The 23,587-nt window shown below is 36.0% G+C and overlaps 1 protein-coding gene and 1 non-coding gene across 2 annotated transcripts in view; one reads left to right on the top strand and one right to left on the bottom strand.

Moving 5' to 3' along the window:
- Positions 1-465: 465 nt before the first annotated feature.
- Positions 466-23,587, top strand: part of LOC133248027 (solute carrier organic anion transporter family member 1B3-like) — a 71,767-nt gene continuing 48,645 nt past the window's right edge. The window contains exons 1-2 of the mRNA XM_061417676.1: positions 466-568; positions 3,321-3,472. Of these exons, the coding sequence (XP_061273660.1) occupies positions 3,383-3,472 (90 nt within the window). The 5' untranslated portion in view covers positions 466-568; positions 3,321-3,382. The remainder of the gene's footprint in view (positions 569-3,320; positions 3,473-23,587) is intronic.
- LOC133249046 (U6 spliceosomal RNA) lies at positions 19,285-19,387 on the bottom strand. Its single transcript, XR_009736853.1, has one exon. It is a non-coding gene; the product is annotated as a U6 spliceosomal RNA (small nuclear RNA).

Here is a 23,587-nt window from a genome sequence, read left to right as displayed (position 1 = left end):
ATGGCAACCCACTCCAGTAGTCTTGCCTGGAGAATTCTATGAACAGAGGAGCCTGGAAGGTTACAGTCCATGAGGTTGCAGATAGTGGGACACAACTGAGCACCTTTCACAACAAAAAGAATCAAACCAAATTAGTGTATTTGATCCTTTGAATATTAAAGCACTCTGTAGACAAGTTTTAAAAAATTGCCTTGTAGTCTTCTTTATATGGAAGAGTTTTAATACTTTAGATAATCTGTTGTATTTGTATTTTTAAAGAAAAATATGCAAACTGGTAAGCAAATATAAATTATTCTCAGAAATAAAGCTTAATTTTTGAACTTTTATATACAAATATTTGGTAAGTTCTGAGACATTATTAACACAATTTTTAAAATATAAGTGTGCAGTGGAGATTCTTATAATAAGTGGTCAATTTTCTTCTATTTGCCTAGGACAATGACCTAATAAGATAGTTAATCATCATTGGACTGAAAAAAGAAATAACCCAGCTAACTATTTAGCAAGAGACTCTGACAGCAGATAAAGGGATAGACCTGTGGTTGTTGCTGTGGGATCCTAAGTCCAGGTAAGAAAGAACCTTTGAAATTCTCAAACTTCAGTGTTTCTCTTATGTGAGAAACTTCCACAACTTTCAAGGATAAAAATTGTTTTTATGGACATGATAAATATTACACATTTTATGCTGTGTGTCTTCCATATGCTTATATTCTAAGCCCTTAAAACCTATCTTCTAGAGGTAGCTGAGCCTCAGGCTTGTGTTTTTGAAAATAAAAGACAGAAAATCAGACATTGATAATTTAACAATAAAGTCTGAAATCCCATTCCTATTACTTTCTATCCAAGTGGAACTTCAAATCTGAAAAAATGAACCTCCAGTTATCTTCTCAAAACATGCTCCAAGGCAATTATTATCACTGACTATATAGAATTATTAAACTCGCTCTTGATTTCTTTGATTCCAACTGGATAATGTGGGTTGAAGTGTTAGCTGGCAAGCATTGAGAAATGGGATGTGTCTCAAAGCTACTTACCCACCTCGATGTTACTTGTTTCAAATCAAGTTTGACTCAGGGGGAGGAAATAGGTCTCCAAGATTATTTTGTCTCTGATTCAATGAGAAAAAGTTCTGCTCAGCCCAGTCCCTGGCACAAATTATGGACTCAAAAATATCAGTTCCCTTCTCCAATTCAGGAAGATGGCTAGCCTAATAATTATTGTTAAGGTTATTTAATTAAAAATTATTAAGTTATTTACAGACTTGTAAAAGATCTAAGAAGTTAGTGAATGCTGTTTTCCCTTTCTTCCCCCCTCTCAGTACCACCAGTATAGGTCAGACTAAAATGTCATGATGTTTACAGTCAACTCTGAATTGATATTCCACTCTTTTAATTAATTTGTAGTGATTTATTACAATTTAATCTTTTTCCAGAAATAAGGTAAAAGTGCCTACGTTTCCAATTTTTTATCTGGATATTTTTCCCAATATGTAGGAGAGAGGTGAGGATAAGTAGTCTGTCTGGGAAAGTAGTAGAAATACAAAGAAAAGGAATGATTCTGTTTAATTAATTAAAATAAAGTGGAGTTGTGGTTATGGTGAGGTCAGGCATGACCATAGTCTCTCTGAAAGGTGCTTAGAGTACACTAAGCTCTTTTTAATAAGTCCAAACTCTACCTGCTTTTTCAGCCTGGTTCCAGAGGTATTTTCTCTATGAAACCGTTTTAGGCCATTCTAATTATAATTCATTACATTGTTTTTTCTGCTCATTTTGACTATCTACTATGTGGAAGGCAGCATTTGACACTTTGTAAAGACATAAAGATGAATTCAGGGCTTCTCAGGTGGCTCAGTGGTAAAGAATCTGCCTGACAGTGCAGGAGAGGCAAGAGATGTGGGTTTGATACCCAGATTGGGAAGATCCCCTGGAGAAGGAAATGGCAACTCACTCCAGTATTCTTCACAGACAATTCCATGGACAGAGGAGCCTGGTGGGCTACAGTCTATAGGGTTGTGAAGAGTCAGACACAACTGAGTACACAAAGATGAATTAAGCATGTTTGTCTTCCTAGATCTTGTCACGTAGATATGCAGAAAATGTAACAAAATTTTCTTTCTTTTAAAAAAAAATTTTTTTTATTTATTTGGTTGTGCTGTGAACAGATTTTCTCTAGTTGTGGTAAGTAGGGACTATTCTTCCTAGGGGCTCAGTAGTTGCAGCTCGAGGGCTCTAGAACACAGGCTCAATAGTTGCGGTGTGGGCTTAGTTCCTCTGTGGTATGTGGACTCTTCCTGGACCAGGGATCGATCCCATGTCCTCTGCATTGGCAGGCGGATTCCTATCCACTGTACCATCAGGAAAATCCCCAAATTTTATTTCTAATAGATAATTGCTAATAATTTATTTAATCTAATCTAGTGTGTGACTCTATGCTACCTTATTTGTTAATTCAAGTTTCCCTCTATAAATTTATCTTCCTAAATTATAATCTCACTGAAACTAGAAATTTGTGTGTGTGTGTGTGTGTGTGTTTCCCCTTCATTTTGTGTTTCAGTACTCAGTGAAATGTGAAACCCGAGCTCTGTTCATGGAGCCGAAGAATGAAATCTGCAAACTTGCAAACACTCACACAGGCAAAGTTTATCTTAAATGATAGAGATACAAAGCTCACAGCCTAGACACTGAGAGGGGGTGAAGAGCCCCCAGAAGGCGGGGGTTGCAGCAGTTTTATATCTTTACTAGTATCAAACTGTATATCTTTGGTTGGCTGGTGACTTTAATATACATAATTTTTGACCAATCAGTTTGAGTATCGCAAAGTCCAGATTGTCATTTTTATGGCTTTTTTGGATCCCCCATTTCTCAGTTTCTCTAGACATTGTGATGCCATCCCTCAACCCCCTCTTAAGACCCCAGACCATTATTTAGGAACCAAAGGTATGTTTAAGAGTTAATGATCTTCTTAGAGTTTGGTGTTTTGTTTTGTTTTGTTTTCCCCTTGATAAACTGGACAGCAAGTAATGATTGTCTTATTCTTGGTCTGAATGTTTTATGGCCATCCAGACCAGGGAGGTATTCCTCTGATGCGTGGTAATTGGAACAAAGAGTGAGAGAGATGCTTACTTGGAAAGAGAAAAAACAATGAAATTAAAAAGAACCAAGGTCTCAGAGTCTTAGACTGTCTAGCATTTCTGCCTCATCAGGACATAATAAATCCTACATGAATATTTGTGGAATTATTGATCGATGGATGTTGACCTTGAGGTTTTTCTCATTTCTGAATTGTTAACGTGAAATAAAACACTTTTTCTCTCTCAAAAGGTGATCACTTTGAACTAAACATCAACAACAACTGGAAACATTCACATGATATATGCAGTTCAATGATGGACCAAAATCATCATTCGGATAAGACAGCAGAGGCACAACCTTCCGAGAAAAAGACAACTAGAAACTGCTGCAATGGATTCAAGGTGGAATGAGTTTTGTATTTTCAAACTAAAATAAGTAAAAGGGGGAATTTCTATTTCAAGAAAAGGCAGCCAGTCTTTTTGAAAGAACATTTATATTTCAAATTAGAGTTTTTGAAAGAAGCATACATTAAAATACAGAATGATACTTATCTTGGTATACATCAGTCTTTAAATCAGAAAAAGTATTTCTTTAGTGACATTTCTGGCTTAGAATTTATTAATGTTGAAAATTTAGAAAGATTTTGGAATCCTCTCTTCATTCTTGATGGAACAAAAGGTACTTACAAAAAATATGATTCAAATAAAAGTAGTCTTTGTATAATGGATAATATGTTTTTTAAAAAAATCTTATATTTGACCTATTGACAGAGAAGATTTATCAGTCTTGTGAATCACTTTGTGGTCTTGATCTATTTAATTTTTTAAAAAGAAAATAGCATTTTTATTCTATTAATTTAAATAATATAGTCTGATGAAAAAGAGATCTGTTATAACTCTAAAAGACCTGGCCCAAAAGCCTAGTTGATGACTTGGGATGGTCAGTTAATTTTTCCGTATGCAATGGGTAAAAGTGATAATCCTGTCTCTTGCTTTTGTCATAAAACCATGAAGCACTGAATGATATAGACTGTATTGGGATTTTCACAGACAGGGAAAAGCAATCCTTGAGCACAGTATTAAGGAAATCAAGACTAACAGAAATTGGGAAGTTTGCATGAAGCCATCTAGATTGTAAATGGAAAACTCTTGGATCAAAGCCTTTTCATAAATTTATTTTTTTAATGAAGAATAATTGCTTTACAGAATTTTGTTGTTTTCTGTCAAACTTCAAAATGAATCAGCCATAGGTATACATATTCCCTCCCTTTTGAATTCCCTCCCACCTCCCTCCCCATCCCAGCCCTCTAAGTTGATACAGAGGCCCTCTTTGAGTTTCCTGAGCCATACAGCAAATTGGCTATCTATTTTACATATGGTAATAAAGCCTTTAAACCCTCATAGGGCTTCCCAGGTGATGCTAGTGGTAATACAGAACCTGCCTGCCAATGTAGGAGACATAAGAGATGCGGATTTGATCCCTGGGTCAGGAAGATCCCCTGGAGGAGAGCATGGCAACCCACTCCAGTATTCCTGTCTGGAGAATCACATGAGAGAGAAGCCTAGTAGGCTATGGTCCAAGTGTCACAGAGTCAGACATGACTGAGCGCTCACACATGCAGAGAAGACTAGAAGAAATCAAAAACTCAACCAGGGCTCACGTTGATCATTATTTAAAATGTTTTCCTCAAATTTATAGTTTTATCTAGTTGAATAAAGACCAGAGATTAAACTCAATTGCAATCGTGTTATATAAGGTCTTTTTTAACTTTGTCCAGGGAACATAAGGTCTGTTTGTTTTTCAGAGATTACTGGTAAAGTCTATTCTGATGAAATATTTAAGTAATATTTAAGCCAAGAAGCAGTCACCAGGAGAAGCTACTGGCTAATGCATTTGGACCAATTCTATTGTCTAGGGGTAGCATGATGTGCTGGATTATTTTGCTTTTAAACATCGGCAGTTGTAGTGATTTCATTTGCATGTGTATCCAAGATGACGACAAACTAGCTAAAGCAAATAAAGTTGCCTGTGCAGTCTCTTGAAGCATATTTATAGAAAAGCTTCAAGTTAGCAAGTCATCAGTGCATATAAAGTATGTTAATTGCAGTCCAATAATAAAGACCAGAGAAACAATCACAATAATAGTATATTGAGCACTTACTGTTATGCAAGACACTATACCAGTGTTTTATTTTTTGTTTTCATTTTGGTTACACTGGATGTGTAATAATCCAACCAGTCCATCCTAAAGGAAATCAGTCTGAATATTCATTGGGAGGACTGATGCTGAAGCTGAAGCTCCAATACTTTGGCCACCTGATGCAAAGAACTGACTCATTGGAAAAGACCCTTATGCTGGGAAAGATTGATGGTGGGAAAAGGGGACGACAGAGGATGGGATGGTTGGATAGCATCACCAACTCAATGGACATGAGTTTGAGTAAACCCCGGGAGTTGGTGATGGATAGGGAGGCCTGGTGCACTGCAGTCCTTGGGATTGCAAAGAGTCAGACACAACTGAGCGACTGAACTGAACTGAGCACTGGCTGTGCAGGCTTTCTCTAGTTATGGCAGATGGAGCTTCTCAATGTGGTGGCTTCCCTTGTTGCAGAGCTCTAGGTGTATGGGCTTCAGTAATTGTGGTGCATGGGCTTAGTTGCTCCATGGCATGTGGAACATTCCCAGACCAGGGACTGAACCTGTGTGCCCTGCACTGGCAGGATTCTCATCCACTGTACCACCAGGGAAGTCCTGTCCTAGTGTTTCAGTTCTGCATGCGTGTGTACTCAGTTGCTTCAATTGTATCTGACTCTTTGTGACCCTAGACTCTTTGTGACTGTAGACTGCCAGGTTCCTCTGTCCATGGAACTCTTCAGGCAAGAATACTGGAGTGGGTTGCCATGTCCTCCTCCAGGGGATCTTCCCAACCCAGAGATTGAACCAGCATCTCCTGCATTGCAGGTGGATTTGTTTTCATGGAGCCACTAGGGAAGCCTGTTTTAGTACTACTAGTGGGTGTATTAATTATCACAATTCAGTCAGCCATGTGCTATTATCTCCTTTTTCAGATGGAGAAAAAAAAAACTTTAAGAGGTTGAATGACTTTCTCTAGGTCCCTAAGTGGTAAGTGATGGATCCAAGGTCTGAACTCAGGCAGCCTGAAATCCCATGATCTCAATGGTACTCCATGTTGCTAAAGTATCTGTGAGTTTCCATAATATTGCTATCTTCAAGATGTTCTGGTAAGCATGGATTTATAAATGGATTTTTAAATAATCCTTGTCATTCTATACTTCCAAATATTCCCCTTCATACCAAATAATTCAGCTTCAAGCAAACATATGTGCCCACACACATACAAATGCACATGTTGTTTCTGAGGAGTGTATATAGACTCAGCATGTAGAGTGTGTAAAAGTGCAAATAGATAGCAAATAATCTTGAATAACAACAGCATGGTATGATTCTTTCTTACCCCTTTCCTTCAATTTTTGAGCAGAATCAAGTAAGTTATGAAAACCCTGCCAGTACACTGCTCATCTTTATACTTGTTTCTGTGCTTCAGATTTCTTGTACTGCTGTGTTATAATGAAAATTCTTTAAAAACATAAAAGTAATGCATCATCATCAAAAAAATATAAATAACAGGGAAAAGTAAAAGTTGTCTCAGTCCACCTTCATTCCTATTCCTTTTCCAGAAATCATTAGGATAACTATCCCATTTTTATCCACCAACAGAATCACAATCCCACAGTTTTCCTCTGGCTCATTGCCTCTGTCCTATTGCTATTTCTCAAGATGCAAAGTGCAATTCTGACTTGGAGAAACTTGTACTTACTGTTTCCTCATCTGAAATATTCTTCTCCCAGATCTTGCACTTTCATCTCACTCAAATCTCTGTTTAAACATTACCTCATCCCTGACCACTACACCATATATCACCCATATATATGGATAGCATTTCCTGTCCATAACTCTTCAACCAAATCAATTTTTTTCATAGCATTTATCACCACTTGACACTGACATGCAAATGTACACATATGTATAGGTGTGTGTGCATATCTATGTCCTTAATGGAATAAAACAACACAAATTTTTGTAATAATCATACAATTCTGAAGTCGAGAAGTCTGAAATAGGTCTCACTGGGCTAAAACCAAGGTTTTGGTAGGGTTGTGTTCCTTTCTGGAGACTCTAGAGAAAAGTTAATTTCCTTGTCTTTTCCAGTTTCTAGAAAGTGTCCAAAGTTCTTGACTAATAACTCTCTTCCATATTCAAAGCTAGTGATGGCCAATCAAATATTTGTTACATTGCATCACATTGTTGTTGAATTTTCTTCTCTCGCATCCATGCTTAAAGATGAGATTGGGATTACACTGAGTTAACAAAGACAACATAGGACAATCTCTTCAAGGTCATCTGATTAGCAACCTTAACTCCATTTGCAAACTTAATATCCCCTTACCATGTTACCTAATATATTCATAGTTAGACAGAGTGATGTCATGCAAAGATGCGCAGGTCCTAATCTCCAAAACCTGTAAATATAATTTTTTCCTTAGAGGAAGTCATTTATTCTCTCTGTATCTAAGATTTTTCATCTGTGAAAGGGAAATGTTAGCATCTGAGTGACAGAATTATGCTAAGAAATAAAGCCACTAATGGAAGTTCAGCAGTAGAACAACATCTGGTGTATAGTACTATTAGTACCTAGCTACCATTGTTTTTATTGCTTCTCTGAGCTTTGTTATTGGACAGCAATTAACATGCTTTATACACAAGGCCATCTTGCTAACTCAAAACTCCTCTCCAAATACGCTGCATCAGACCATGCAGGCAATCGTACGTGCTTTGGCCAGGTTGTCATCACACCTTGTCGTGCTTGTGAGATCAAAACCACTGTCCCCCCAGCACACTGAAATGTAAAGCTGGGTAGCTGATTTGAGATCTTTCTTCCTTTTATATATAGACACTAATCACTATGACATTCCTTCTTAGTACTGTATATGTACATCCCATATGTTTTGGTATGTTGTGATTTCACTTTTGCTTGTCTTGAGGTATTTTATAAATTCTTTTTAGCATTCTTTGATCTACTGTTGTTCAAAAGGGTGTTGCAAATTGTCATGTATTTGTGAATTCTCCAGTTTTTACCCTGCTATTGATTTCTAGTTTCATTCCATTGTGGATAGAAAAGATACTTGGGATGAGATCAATCTTCTTAGATTTGTTAAAATTTATTTTGTGGTGAAACATGCAAAGATATGTGTACACTTGAAAGTAATATGTATTTTGCTAGTGTTGGGTGGGATGTTTTGTGTATGTCTTTTAGGTCAATTTGGTCTATAATGTTCTTCAAGTTATCTATTTCTTTATTATTTCTATTTACTATTTAAAATGATGTATTCAAATTTCTACTACTATTGTATTGCTGTTTATTTCTCCATTCAGTGTTTATATATTTAGGTACTCTGATGTTGGGGATAGAAAGATAGAGATGTTTATTAAATCTTCCTGGTCAATTGACTCTCTCAGTTTTTATATTAATGTCTTCTTTTGTCTCTTGTGACATTTTTACTTAAAATCTATTTTGTCTGAAGTAACTACAACCACTTTTGGTTACCTACTTCGTGGAATATCTTTTCCTATCACTTCACTTTCAGTCTTTGTGTGTCTTTAGTTCTAAAGTGAGAAACTGAGAGTCTTATACACAGGAAATGGTTAAGTCTTGCTTCTTTTTAATTTTTAGTTTTTTAATTGAAGTGTAGTTGACTAACAATATTATATTAGTTTCCGATGTATAGCAATAGAAAATCAGTATTTTGATAGACTATACTACACTAGAACTTATTACAAGATAATGGATATAATTCCCTGTGCTATATCTTATATCCTTGAAAGTGAAAGTGTTTAGTCACTCAGTCATGTCTGACTTTTTGCAATCCCATGGACTGTAGCCCACCAGGCTCCTCTGTCCATGGAATTCTCCAGGCAAGAATACTGGAGTGGGTAGCCATTCCCTTCTCCAGGGGATCTTCCCAACCCAGGGATTGAAACCAGGTCTCCTACATTGCAGGCAGATTCTGTATCATCTGAGCCATCAGGGAAGACTTGGTGCTTATCTATTTTAACAGTTTGTATCTCTTAATTTCATATGCCTAATTGTGTCCTTCCTCGTTTCCCCTTCACCACTGGAAACCGCTAGTTCTTTTTCTATATCTGTGTCTTTTTCTGTTTTGCTATACAGAAAAAGCCTTTGTTTGTATTAATTTTTAGATCCCACATGTAAGTGATATCATACAATATTTGTTTTTATCAAATCATATTTTCTAGGTCCATTCACATCACTATAAATGGGAGATTTTCATTCTTTTTATGGTTGAGTAGTAGTCCTACTATAAACATTGGGGTACATATATGTTTTTTAATTAGTGTCTTTGATTTTTCCAGATATATACTCAGGAGTGGAATTGCTAGATCATATATTAGTTCTATTTTTAGTTTTTTTAGGAACCTCCATACTGTAAGTGTCTGCACCAATTTACATTCCCATCAACAGCATACAAGTGCTCTCTTTTCTCTACATCATCACCAACACTTATTATTTGTAGTTGTTTTGATGATAGCCATTCTGACAAGTGTGAGGTTATATCTTACACTTGTTTTGATGTGCATTTATGTGTTAGTGATGATGAGTATCTGTTCATGTGTCTGTTAGCCATTTGTATGTCTTCTTTGGACAATTCAGATCTTCTGCCAATTATTTAATTTTTTTTTAAATATTGAGTTGTATGGGCTATTTATGTATTTTGGGTATTAACACCTTGCCAGTCATATTATTTTCGAATCCTATAGACCACCTTTTCTTTTTTATCCATGGTTTCCTTTGATGTGCAAATACTTTTAGATTTAATTAGATCTCATTTGTTTATTTTTGCTTGAATTTTTTTAGCTTGTTGCAATTTATGTTAAACAGTGTTCTGCCTATGTTCTCTGCTAGATGTCTCATGGTTTCAGGTCTTTATTCACCTCTTTATTTCATATTGAGTTGTGTGTATATATATCCATATTGAGTTTTATATATATGTGTGTATATATATATATATATACACACACAAACACACACACACACATTTAGTGTAAGGAAATGTACTCATTTCATTGTCTTACATGTAACTGTTCATTTTTTCCAACACCACGTGTTGAGAGATTTGTCTTTTTTCCACTGTATATTCTTACATCCTTCACTGTAGATTAATTGACCATAGGTATGTGAGGTTTTTCCCTAGGCTCTCTATCTGTTCTGCTGATGTGTGTATCTGTTTTTTGTGGTATATCAGGTTGTTTTGGTTACTGTATCTTTGTACAGTTGTCTAAAATCTGGGAGAGTGACACATTCAGCTTTGATCTTTTTTCCTCAAGGCTGCTTTGGCAAATCAGGGTCTTTTATGGTTCCATATCTATAATTATAACAGTTATAAAGCTGATAATAACAAATTTGATAACAGAAAAGCTCTACATATTACATTCTCCCCTTTTGTATACTTTACATTATTATTGTCACATTTTACATCTACATATACTGTCTAACTTTTAGAATATTTTAATAATTATTTTTAAATATTGTTATCATTAATCTTTTGTACTAGAATCAAAACTGATTTGCCCACTATATTATAGTAATACAGTATTTTGTATTTGTCTCTATGTCTACCTTACTAACAAGTTTTGTGCTTTCTTCTGCTATCATGTTGCTATCTAGTAGTCTTTTATTTCAACTTAAAGAACTCCCTTTAGTGTCTCTTATAAGGGAAGTCTGGTATTGATGATCTCCTTCAGCTTTGGTTTGTCTGGGAGAGTCTTTACCTCTCTTTCATTTGGAAGGTTTCTTTTGCTCAGTGTAGTATTCTTGGATGATATGGTTTGTTTTGCTTTTTTCTGAGTTCTTTTAACATATTATTCCATTTCTCCTGACCTATAAGGTTTATGATGAAAAACTTGCTCTTAGTCTTGTGGGGGTTCTCTTTCTATGACAAGTTTCTCTCCTCTTGATTCTAAAAGTTCTCTGTCTTTCTTTTTATTGTAATTATACTGTGCCTTCAGTTCAGTTCAGTCGCTCAGTCGTGTCCAACTCTTCGTGACCCCATGGACTGCAGCACACCAGGCTTCCCTGTCCATTACCAACTCCCAAATCTTGCTCAAACTCATATCCTTTGAGTCAGTGATGCCATCCAATCATCTCATCTTCTGGCGTACACTTCTCCTTCTGCCTTCATTCTTTCCCAGCATCAGAGTCTTTTCCAAGGTGTCAATTCTTCACATCAGGTGGCCAAAGTACTGGAGTTTCAGCTTCAGCATCAGTCCTTCCAATGAATATTCAGGACTAATTTCCTTGAGGATTGACTGGTTGGATCTCCTGGCAGTACAAGTGACTCTCAAGAGTTTTCTCCAACACCACAGTTAAAAAGCATCAGTTCTTTGGTGCTCAGCTTTTTTAATAGTCCAATTCTCACATCCATACATGACTACTGGATAAACCATAGCCTTGACTACACGACCTTTGTCAGCAGGGTAATGTCTTTGCTTTTTAATATACTGTCTAGTTTGGTCATAGATTTTCTTCCAAGGAGCAAGTGTCTTTTAATTTCATGGCTTCAGTCACCATCTGTAGTGATTTTGGAGCCCAAGAAAGTAAAGTCTGTCATTGTTTCTATTGTTTCCCCATCTATTTGCCATGAAGTGATGGGACCAGATGCCATGATCTTAGTTTTCTGAATATTGAGTTTTAAGCCAATTTTTTCACTCTCCTCTTTCACTTTCATCAAGAGGCTCTTTAGTTCTTCTTCACTTTCTGCCATAAGAGTGATGTCATCTGCATATCTGAGGTTATTGATATTTCTCCCTGCAATCTTGATTCCAGCTTGTGCTTAATCCAGCCTGGCATTTTGCATGATATACTTGGCATATAAGTTAGTCAGGGTGACAATATACAGCCTTGATGTACTCTTTTCCCTATTTGGAACCAGCCTGTTGTTCCATGTCCAGTTCTAACTGTTGCTTCCTGACTTGCATACAGATGTCTCAGGAGGCAGATCATGTGGTCTGGTATTCCCATCTCTTGAAGAATTTTCCACAGTTTATTGTGATCCACACAGTCAAAGGCTTTGGCATAGTTAATAAAGCAGAAATAGATGTTTTTTCTGGAACTCTCTTGCTTTTTCAATGATCCAGCGGATGTTGGCAATTTGATCTCTGGTTCCTCTGCCTTTTCTAAAACCAGCTTGAACATCTGGAAGTGCATGGTTCACATACTGCTGAAGCCTGGCTTGGAGAATTTTGAGCATTATTTTGCTAGAGTGTGAGATGAATGCAATTGTGTTGTAGTTTGAGCATTCTTTGGCATTGCCTTTTTTGGGAATGGAATGAAAACTGAGCTTTCCTAGTCCTGTGGCTACCACTGAGTTTTCCAAATTTGCTGGCATATTGAGTGCAGCACTTTCACAGCATCATCTTTTAGGATTTGTAATAGCTCAACTGGAATTCCATCACCTCCTCTTGCTTTGTTCATAGTGATTCTTCCTAAGGCCCACTTAACTTCACATTCCAGGATGTCTGGCTCTAGGTGAGTGATCACACCATCGTGGTTATATGGGTCATAAAGATCTTTTTTGTATAGTTCTTCTGTGTATTCTTTCCACCTCTTCTTAATATGTTCTGCTTCTCTTAGGTCCATAACATTTCTGTCCTTTATTGAGCCCATCTTTTTATGAAATGTTCCCTTGGTATCTCTTTTTCTTGAAGTGATCTCTAGTCTTTCCCCTTCTATTGTTTTCCTCTATTTCTTTGTGTTGATCACTGAGGAAGGCTTTCTTATCTCTCTTTGCTATTCTTTGGAACCCTGTGTTCAAATGAGTATATCTTTTCTTTTCTCCTTTGCCTCTTGCTTCTCTTCTTTTCTCAGCTATTTGTAAGGCCTCCTCAGACAACTATTTTGCCTTTTTGCATATTTTTTTCCTTGGGGATGGTCTTGATCACTGACTGCCTCCTGTACGATGTCATGAACATCCATCCATAATTTTTCATACAGTGCCTTAGTGTGGCACACTACATAGATATTCTTAAATTATTTATTTATCATTTTTTCCTCCCAGCATTTGTATGTATTTAAATAATTAAGGAAATAGCTTATGCCAAAAGAAGTTCAAATTTTCATAAAGCTCTTTAACATTGGTAAGCACTAAAACTAATCACTTAGGCAACAACCAGCATATTACCAAAAACTCTGGATTATGACAGTGAACACATAGAATTTGGCTGAAATTAATCAAATCAAAATGCATGGATAAAAAAGAAATTTACAGTGATAAAATCTGTTTAAAAAAATAGAAAGGAATTAACCACAAGATAGTTTTACAAAGTGAATTTTAAGGCAATACAATTGCTTAATTAGTACATAATAGAAAAGAGAAGAAATATATCAAATATCAAAAAATTTTTAAGTGATTTTCACAATTTTTAAAATTACATAAAGTAAAATTCAATCAAAGAGATGAAAATTGAAAAATCAAACACATTAGAAAGACATCAAAATATAATGGTTATTAAAACATAAGCATAATATTTAATAAAAATTAAATCTTTGGGCTAGGTATTAGATAGTGAAGTGAAAGTCATTCAGTTGTGTCTGACTCTTTGTGACCCCATGGACTATACAGTCCACGGAATTCTGCAGGCCAGAATACTGGCCTTTCAATTCTCCAGGGGATCTTCCCAACCCAGGTCTCCCACATTGCAGACAGATTCTTTACCAGCTGAGCCACAAGGGAAGCCCAAGAATACTGGAGTGGGTAGCCTGTCTCTTCTCCAGGAGATCTGCCCAACCCAGAAATTGAACTGGGGTCTCCTGTATTGCAGGCAGATTCTTTACCAACTGAGCTATGAGGGAAGCCCAGGTATTAGATAAGCACTTTATAATATTTTTCACTCTATAATATACATGATTCTAACTTGGTTATGATATGTCTTACAGAGGTGGTAGGAATGGCTTTGGCATTTAACACTCTTCTTCCACTAGTGCAAAGAAAAAAATGTATATTTGCAGAGTGTGAATGGAGCAAAGTTTTAAAAACAAGTCATATTAATAAAAAGAAAAAAGAGGATAAATCTATAATGGCCTTTCAAATTACATATATTTGGTGCATTGACAAACATTCACAAACACATCCATGACCTCATGAACATAATCTCCTTTGAACCGTGCAATGACCCTATAAAATAAATAAGCTAACTATTTTGTATTACCTTTTAATGGGTTAGGAAACTGAAGTTCAGTGAACTGTGTAATTTTTTCATCTTTGTTTGGTTAGGAAATTAAAAACAAGACAACTGGATCTAGATCTTCTGATTGCAAAATACATTCTTTTTTCTTTCACCACATGCGTACCAGGTAATCCATGAATAATTTTCTATCTTTGCTAAGAAGGAAACAAAATAGTGGGTAGAGGATATTAGAAGAAAGAAGAGGGAATTATGAGATATAAAGTCCATATACAAAATAAAGTCAGGGTTTAAAAAAGAGATACAGTATATCAAGAACTTAGTTTTTCTGTAACATACCAATAAATTGTATTCCAATCTTGTTTGGAAGTAGCATTTTTAATCAATAATACTTCAGGTCACTTCAATTCAGTTCAGTCGCACAGTTGCATCTGACTCTGTGACCCCATGGATTGCAGCACCCCAGGCTTCCCTGTCCATTACCAACACCAGAAGCTTGCTCAAACTCATGTCCATTGAGTCAGTGATGCCATCCAGTCATCTCATCCTCTGTCATCCACTTCTCCTCCTGCCTTCAATCTTTCCCAGCATCAGGGTCTTTTCAAATGAGTCTGATCTTCGCATCAGGTGGCCAAAGTATTGGAGCTTCATCATCAGTCCTTCCAATGAATATTCAAGATTGATTTCCTTTAGGATTGACTGGTTGGATCTCCTGGCAGTCCAAGGGACTCTCAAGAGTCTTCTCCAACACCACAGTTCAAAAGCATCAATTCTTCAGCGCTCAGCCTTCTTCACAGTCCAACTCTCACATCCATACATGACCACAGGAAAAACCACAGCCTTGACTAGACGGACCTTTGTTGGCAAAGTAATGTCTCTGCTTTTGAATATGCTGACTATGTTGGTCATAGCTTTTCTTCCAAGCAGCAAGCGTCTTTTAATTTCATGGCTACAGTCACCATCTGTAGTGATTTTGGAGCCTAAGAAAATAGGCTGTCACTGTTTTCATTGTTTCCACATCTATTTGCCATGAAGTGATGGTACCAGATACCATGATCTTAGTTTTTTGAATGTTGAGTTTTAAGCCGGCTTTTTCACTCTCCTCTTTCACTTTCATCAAGAGGTTCTTTAGTTTCTCTTTACTTTCTGCCATAAGGGTGGTGTCATCTGCATATCTGAGGTTATTGATATTTCTCCCGGCAATCTTGATTCCAGCTTGTGGTTCATCCAGCCCAATATTTTGCATGATGTATTTTGCATGTAAGTTAAATAAGCAGGGTGATAATATACAGCCTTGATTTACTCCTTTTCCTATTTGGAACCAGTATGTTGTTCCATGTCCAGTTTTAACTGTTGCTTCTTGACCTGCATACAGATTTCTCAGGAGGCAGTAGTCTAAGGCAGTCTGGATGGATTTAAAAATAAATCACAACTATATGCTCCCTCCAGAAGACTCATCTCAGCTCTAAATACAAACATGGGCTTATAGTGAATGGATAAAAGATGATACTTTAAGCAAATAGCAGATAGAAAAACCAAGTGTAGCCATATACATATCAGACAACATGAATTTCAAGCTAAATAAAATAACAAGACACTAAGATAGGCATTATACAATGATAAAGGAGACAACTAATAAAGGAGACATAATAGTGATGAATACATATGCACCTACAATAGGAGCAACAAAATATATAAAGCAATTATAAAAAGACTTAAAGAGAATTTGAGAGCAACACAATAATAATGAGACTTTAACACCCTGCTTACATCAATGGATTCATCATCCAGACAAAATACCATCAAAGAAACAGCAGTCTTAAATGGAACATTAGGCCAGAGAATTTGACAGATTTGTTTAGAACATTCCATCAAAATGAAGCAGAATACACATTCTTATCAAGAGCACATGGAACAGTCTCAAGGATGAACCACATGTTGGGATACAAAACACTAAATTTAAGAAGACTGCAATCATATCAAACATTTTTTTCCCAATTACAATAGCATGAAACTATAATCAAAGCTAGATAAATCACAAATATTGGAGAGTAAACAATATGCTACTGAACAACTTCAATGAATACTTCAGGCAGATGAAAATAAAAATATAGCATACTAAACTTTATGAGATGCAACAAAAGCTGTATTAAGAGAGACGTTTTTAGCAATAGCGGTCTATTTTAACAAATAAGATTATATATATATATATATATATATATATATATATATATATATATAAAATCTCACATCTAAAGGAACTAGAAAATGAAGAACAAATGAAGCCCAAAGTCAGTAGAGGGAATGAAATAATAATTATCAGAGCTGAAATAAATGAATCAGACTAGAAAGACAATAGAAGAGATCAATGAATCTAAATGCTTGTTTTTTGAAAAGATAAACAAATTGGCTCAACTCACTATGAAAAAAAGAGGGAAGACATAAACTCAGAACTGAAGAGGAGAAATAATAGCAGACACCCCAGAAATAAAAAGAATTATAAGAGAATGTTATGAACAGCTATTTGCCAACAAATTGGACAATCTAGAAAAGAAATGGATAAATTCTTAGAATCATACAACCTTCCATGACTGAATTGTGGAGAAATATAAATTGTGAACAGACTGATCATTAGTGAAGAGATTAAAATAGTAATCAAGAAAATCCCAAAAACAGACATCCAGGAGCAGACAGCTTTAAAAAGCAACTCAAAATGGATCAGAATGAAATGTAAGAACTGAAATCATAAAACTAGAAGAAAAGATTGGCAATACACTCTTTGGCGTTGGTCTTAGCAATACTTTCTGGATGTGTCTCCTCAGGCGAGGGAAGCAAAAGCAAAAATAAACAAACAAAAGATCTTCTGCACAGTAAAGGACACCATCAAAAAAAAAAAGGAAGAAAGAAAAGAAAAGGCAACCTACTGAATGAGAGAAGATATTTGCAAATCTTACGTCAAATAAGGGGTTAATATCCAAAATGTATTTAAAAACTCACAGAGCTTAACAACAACAACAAAACCAACCTCATTTAAAAAAACAATAGGCAGAGAAGCTAAAATGCATTTTTCCAAAGAAGACATATGATGGCCTTTGAAAGGCCATATATACATAGATACAGAAAGGTACATTGAAAGATGTTCAATATCGTTAATTATTTGGGCAATGCAAATCAAAACCATAATGAGATATCACCTTACACCTGTCAGAATCTATATCATTAAGAGAAAAAAAAAAAAGCCAAGTGAGAGATAACAAGGATGTGATTTAGGATGATAAAGAGATGAAGGAAAAGTGTGTGAGTTTATCTGATCCAAGAACTGTTTTGCTTTTCATGTGTGAAATACTTGCATTTCAATTACAGCTCTCCTACATTTTTAGCTTTACTCCTCTGGTTCAATAATTTTGCATCTTTAAACTTTATTATTCTTATTCTGAAGACAGAAATGCATGACAGGCAAGGATTTTGTGAGCATTAAAAATAATACTTGTAGAATACATGGAACACATCCTAGCAAATATTAGCTTCCAGATAATAACATAAATTGTTTTCATGTCCTTCCTGCATTAATTGGAAAAGAAATATCTAGTGAATGAGGAGAAACTAAGTTTTCTGTAGGGTGTCAGATGCAAACCTTCATCTTTATCTCTGCTATTAAACATTTTTCAAAGGATATATTGACTCTACAGTTTCTGTTTAAGAAAATTTCGATGTATACTAATATCTATGTCATAAGAAAGCACGGATTACAGAGTACATATACATCTATTTAGAAGATGTGGTATAAATTAGCATCTTTATTATGCATATTATTTGGATAGTGCATTTTTCTCATTTTTATAGCTTCTTTTCAGTTTTTTGTGTGTGTGAAATGTTCTGTTTCTTTTCTTTCATTTTGAGATACTTTCCTCTACATCAGAGGGCCCAGTTAGATTAGTTGCTTTAAAATTCCTGTCCAGCAATACTAACGTATGTGTTAGTTACTAACATAATCTAAGGGTTGGACTTGGTTGATTGTTAATTTTCTTGAGACTTGGCTACATTTTCCTGGCTCTTCATGTGTTGGTAATTTCGGACATTGTTATATTCTTCCAAAGGCTGTTGATATTTTTTGTTTGTGTTACAAGGCAATTAAGTTTGTTGACCTGAAATTGCAATGTCTATCTCTTAGGAAATAGTTCAAATCTCAGTTCAATTACTTTATCCTTAGCTGACTAGCTTAAATTGTTCAGAGGTCAAATTTTTGGAGAGTTTACATACAGAATTTAAGGCCCCCATTCTCTGGATCTCTCCTTTATGCGATTCTCCCCTGAATTTATTTTTCAGATTAGACCAATATTTATTGCAAAAATACAAGCAGGTTTTCTGATTCAACTGCTTTGACTCCTCTGATGCAAGGGTATATTTAGATAAAAAATTGAGAGTTTAAGATAATACAATTCCAATCATATGTGTATACATATACATTTCTAAAATTTATGTTTGTATGCTGGGTCTTCATTGCTGCATGGGTTTTCCTCCAATTGCAGTGAATGGAGGCTTCTCTCTACTTGTGTTTGTGGGCTTCTCATTACAGTGGCTTCTCTTGTTGCGTAGCACGGGCTCTGGGGCACACGGGCTTCAGTAGTTGCTGCACTTGGGCTCAGTAGTTGTGGCTCCTAAGCTCTAAATCACGAGCTCAGTAGTTACGGCACATGGACTTCATTGTTGTAAAGCATGTGGGACCCTCCGAGACAGAGGATCAAATCTGTGTCTCCTGCATTGGCAGTCAGATTCTTTTACCACTGAGCCACCAGGGAAGCCCCTACATATACATTTTGATCAGAACATTACACTGACGACCTACAGGCTTTTTTTAAATTGCAGGCAAAATGTTAATTTCCTCTTGTCTATCCACACTTTAATATATTTCGTAGACTTTAAGAAGTATCATAAAAAATATGAACACTTCACACACCTGCATGTCATCCTTGCACAGGGACCATACTTATCTTCTCTGTATTGTTCCAAATTTAGCATATCTGCTGCCAAAGCAAACACTCTCCCCTAAATTTTAATCTAAACTCTTTTTTCTCATTCTTCAGGTCAAAAGAACTGTGAGTTTTTTAAAAGAATTTTAACTTTTCCGAATAATGCTAACTGTGGCCTCACCTTAAAGCCATAAGAAAAAGAAACTAACCTTAGATGTCTCCTTTTAAGTGTTAACTCCTCTCCAGAATTTGACAGCTTTTTTTGTTCTCCCACGTTTTGGGGTGTTTTTTGTTTTCCCCTAAGACTTTACAGGATCAGCCCAGTGGGAACTTATTCAGCTACATTGGAGAACTAAATGTTTAAAAATCACCCTCAGCCTGCTGAGGGTACTTAAGAAGAATAATGCAAAAAATAAGATTTGATTCATGGAAATATAAACAAATCTTGGTTTTATTGAGGAAAAAAAAAAGAGAGAGACTTATGGAAAAGTTAGGATGCAGTGGGGCAAGAATAAGCTGTTAATGTAACAAGCCTGAATATGGGTTAACTGTACAGTTATCCACTGGTAAATCTCAAAACTTCTTCCATACAAAACTCTCTCTTGAGCACCAAACCTGCCTTACCTGTGGGTCTATCAGGTAGAGGTTTATTTTTAGACATCTCAAATTTGATTCGTGAAGAGATGGTTTCATTGTCTTCCCTAAGACTTCTCTTTTTCTCATCCCAAATAATAGTATTACTACATAAAATGAAGCAAACTATAAAACAAAATTAGAATACTTATATTCTGTTATTTCCAAATTTTATTGGTTCTCCTCTTAAACTTCTCCCAAGCATGTCTATAACTTTCTGTTCCCCTCTTTCCATCTCTGTTCATTTTTCTCTCTGAAATCAGCTTCCTAACTAATTTCTTTGCCATAAATTCATCTTCCTCATGACTACAGAACTAGCCCCCTAAAATTTAATTTCCTTAGGTCACATTTAAAAATGCAGATTGATCTCCCAGCAGTTGACATATTTCTATCCTTATATTTCACCCACAGATATTATTTTTGTTTTGCAAATGATCTGTGTTCTTACACTACTCTGGGCTTTCTGTGTTCTTCCACTACTCAGAGACAAAGTAATGTCTCTGCTTTTCAATATGCTATCTAGGTTGGTCATAACTTTCCTTCCAAGAGGTAAGCATCTTTTAATTTCATGGCTGCAATCACCATCTGCAGTGATTTTGGAGCCCTCCCCAAAAAAAGTCTGACACTGTTTCCACAGTTTCTGACTTTGTTTAAAATGTTTATTTCTTTTTCGGTTTCTAAGCTTCTTTTACTCCCTAAAGACTTCTTTCAAATGTTACCATATCTATAGGAACTTTGACCTTTGCAGACAGAATTAACCACGGTCCTGTGTACTCATAAATTTATAAATGTATAGCAATTGCGGTACTCCTTACATTATTATACTGGCATTATTTGTTTATTGGGCTAGGAAAACATTAATTCTTTGGAGGCATTTATTACGTCTTAGTTGTTTTTACTTCTCTTCTTACGCTGTGTCTTTTTCCAACTCCAAGGCTTAGTGGAGTTAATTGCCATACTGTAGTTGCTCAACAAATGTTTGCTGAGTAAATGAATTGAGGTTCAAATGTTGAACCTCAAATGTTTATGTTGTTGATTATGGCTGTACACGTGGCAATGTGGAAACTTGGAACTGCCTCTGACCTTAATTCTAGAGCTCTTGCCATAATAAACAAAGGACTGACCTGCCACTTCAGTTCAGTTCAGTCACTCAGTCGTGTCTGACTCTTTGCGACCCCATGAATTGCAGCACACCAGGCTTCCCTGTCCATCACCAACTCCCGGAGTTCACCCAAACTCATGTCCATCGAGTCGGTGATGCCATCCAGCCATCTCATCCTCTGTCGTCCCCTTCTCCTCCTGCGCCCAATCCCTCCCAGCATCATAGTCTTTTCCAATGAGTCAACTCTCCACATGAGGTGGCCAAAGTATTGGAGTTTCAGCTTTAGCATCAGTCCTTCCAAAGAACACCCAGGGCTGATCTCCTTTAGAATGGACTGGTTGGATCTCCTTGCAGTCCAAGGGACTCTCAAGATTCATGTTGATGTATGGCAAAACCAATACAATATTGTAAAGTAATAAGCCTCCAATTAAAATAAATTTATATTAAAAAATAAATCAATTAAAATAATAAATTAAAAAAAAAAAAGAGTCTTCTCCAATACCACAGTTCAAAAGCATCAATTCTTCGGTGCTCTGCTTTCTTCACAGTCCAACTCTCACATCCATACATGACCACTGGAAAAACCATAGCCTTGACTAGATGGACCTTTGTTGGCAAAGTAATGTCTCTGCTTTTCAATATGCTATCTAGGTTGGTCATAACTTTCCTTCCAAGAGATAAGCATCTTTTAATTTCATGGCTGCAATCACCATCTGCAGTGATTTTGGAGCCCTCCCCCCAAAAAGTCTGACACTGTTTCCACTGTTTCTGCATCAATTTGCCTTGAAGTGATGGGACCAGATGCCATGATCTTAGTTTTCTGAATGTTGAGCTTTAAGCCAACTTTTTCACTCTCCTCTTTCACTTTCATCAAGAGGCTTTTTAGTTCCTCTTCATTTTCTGCCATGAGGGTGGTATCATCTGCATATCTGAGATTATTGATATTTCTCCCGGCGATCCTGATTCCAGCTTGTGCTTCTTCCAGCCCAGCATTTCTCATGATGTACTCTGCATATAAATTAAATAAGCAGGGTGACAATATACAGTCTTGATATACTCCTTTTCCTATTTGGAACCAGTCTGTTGTTCCATGTCCAGTTCTAACTGTTGCTTCCTGACCTGCATACAGGTTTCTCAAGAGGCAGGTCAGGTGGTCTGGTATTCCCATCTCTTGAAGAATTGTCCACAGTTTATTGTGATCCACACAGTCAAAGGCTTTGGCATAGTCAATAAAGCAGAAATAGATGTTTTTCTGGAACTCTCTTGCTTTTTCCATGATCCAGAGGATGTTGGCCATTTAATCTCTGGTTCTTCTGCCTTTTCTAAAATCAGCTTGCTGAAGCCTGGCTTGGAGAATTTTGAGCATTACTTTACTAGCGTGTGAGATGAGTGCACTTGTGTGGTAGTTTGAACATTCTTTATTGCAGGTAAATATCGACTTTACCTTTTATCTCAGTACTAGTTGTGTCTTTCTGCCTGTGATATTTTAAAATGTATTTGATAATTGTGAATATTTGTATCTCTGTTCTGAAACCTCTCAATCTTAAATTCTCTATCTCATGGCATCAGTCTTTTAATATTTTTCATTGAAGAAATTAGTTTTTTTATTATTTAATTATTTATGTTATAAGAAAGTCACCATACCATTCTTTCTCTGAACTTCAGCCCCATATCAGGAACATGGCTAAAATGCTCACAGCTCAGGTTACAGTTAGAATAAAAGAAAGCACATTTAGAAATCTATCTACAGAAACTCAATCCACATCCTCCTAAAATCCCAGTTTATGAAGAATCCTATTGTAGCCCTTGTGTTTGCACCTGTTACTCTTTTCTTCTTTGTAAAACCAATTTAGAATTGTACCATGCGAATTTTGATTTTATTGAATCTCTTGTTTTGAGCTAATCTTCCTTTTAAGATTGAAAATATGGACATTGCAAAACCTTTTTCAGAACTTTTAGAAAGCTGCTCTTATTTAGGACAAGTTTTACTTCTGGTCACACTTGTATCTGCTTTAATGAGATAATGTCCTCTTACTTTCTAAAAGCCACTCCTCTTTGATTGTACCAAGTAGAGCTTTGATGATCAAGACTTAGATAAAAGTTTGACTCAGTATTTCTTTAATAATCAATAAATCATTTGTCAGTGTGCTCATTACTGATTCTGCAGCAACTCAAATAGTGCCTGACAAAAAATGTGTTTGGCTAAGTGATCAGAGTTCTATTTTTAACTGAATGAATTTACAGCCAAAAGCTGAGTGATGATAGCTCACAGTGATAATAAAATCAGAAATTTATCAATGCTTATTACATGCCAAAAAATTTTATGTATATTACTTTAATTAATCTTCATAATAATTTTATTGTAATTATCTTCATCTAAAAGCTGAAAATCTAAAATATGAGAGGTTTCACTGCCTGTAAACTGTATACCATATTTATAACTGGGGAACAACAATTTATTCAACAACCAAAAACCATTTATGGAGTACATACTCATAATGTGTCAGGCATCTGAGTTTGATAAAAAGCCT

This window comes from Bos javanicus, chromosome 5, assembly GCF_032452875.1.
Source record: "Bos javanicus breed banteng chromosome 5, ARS-OSU_banteng_1.0, whole genome shotgun sequence".
In the NCBI taxonomy this organism is placed as follows: Eukaryota; Metazoa; Chordata; class Mammalia; order Artiodactyla; family Bovidae; genus Bos; species Bos javanicus.
Note: the sequence above shows the minus strand (reverse complement) of the source record. Positions and strands in the feature narration are given on the sequence as shown.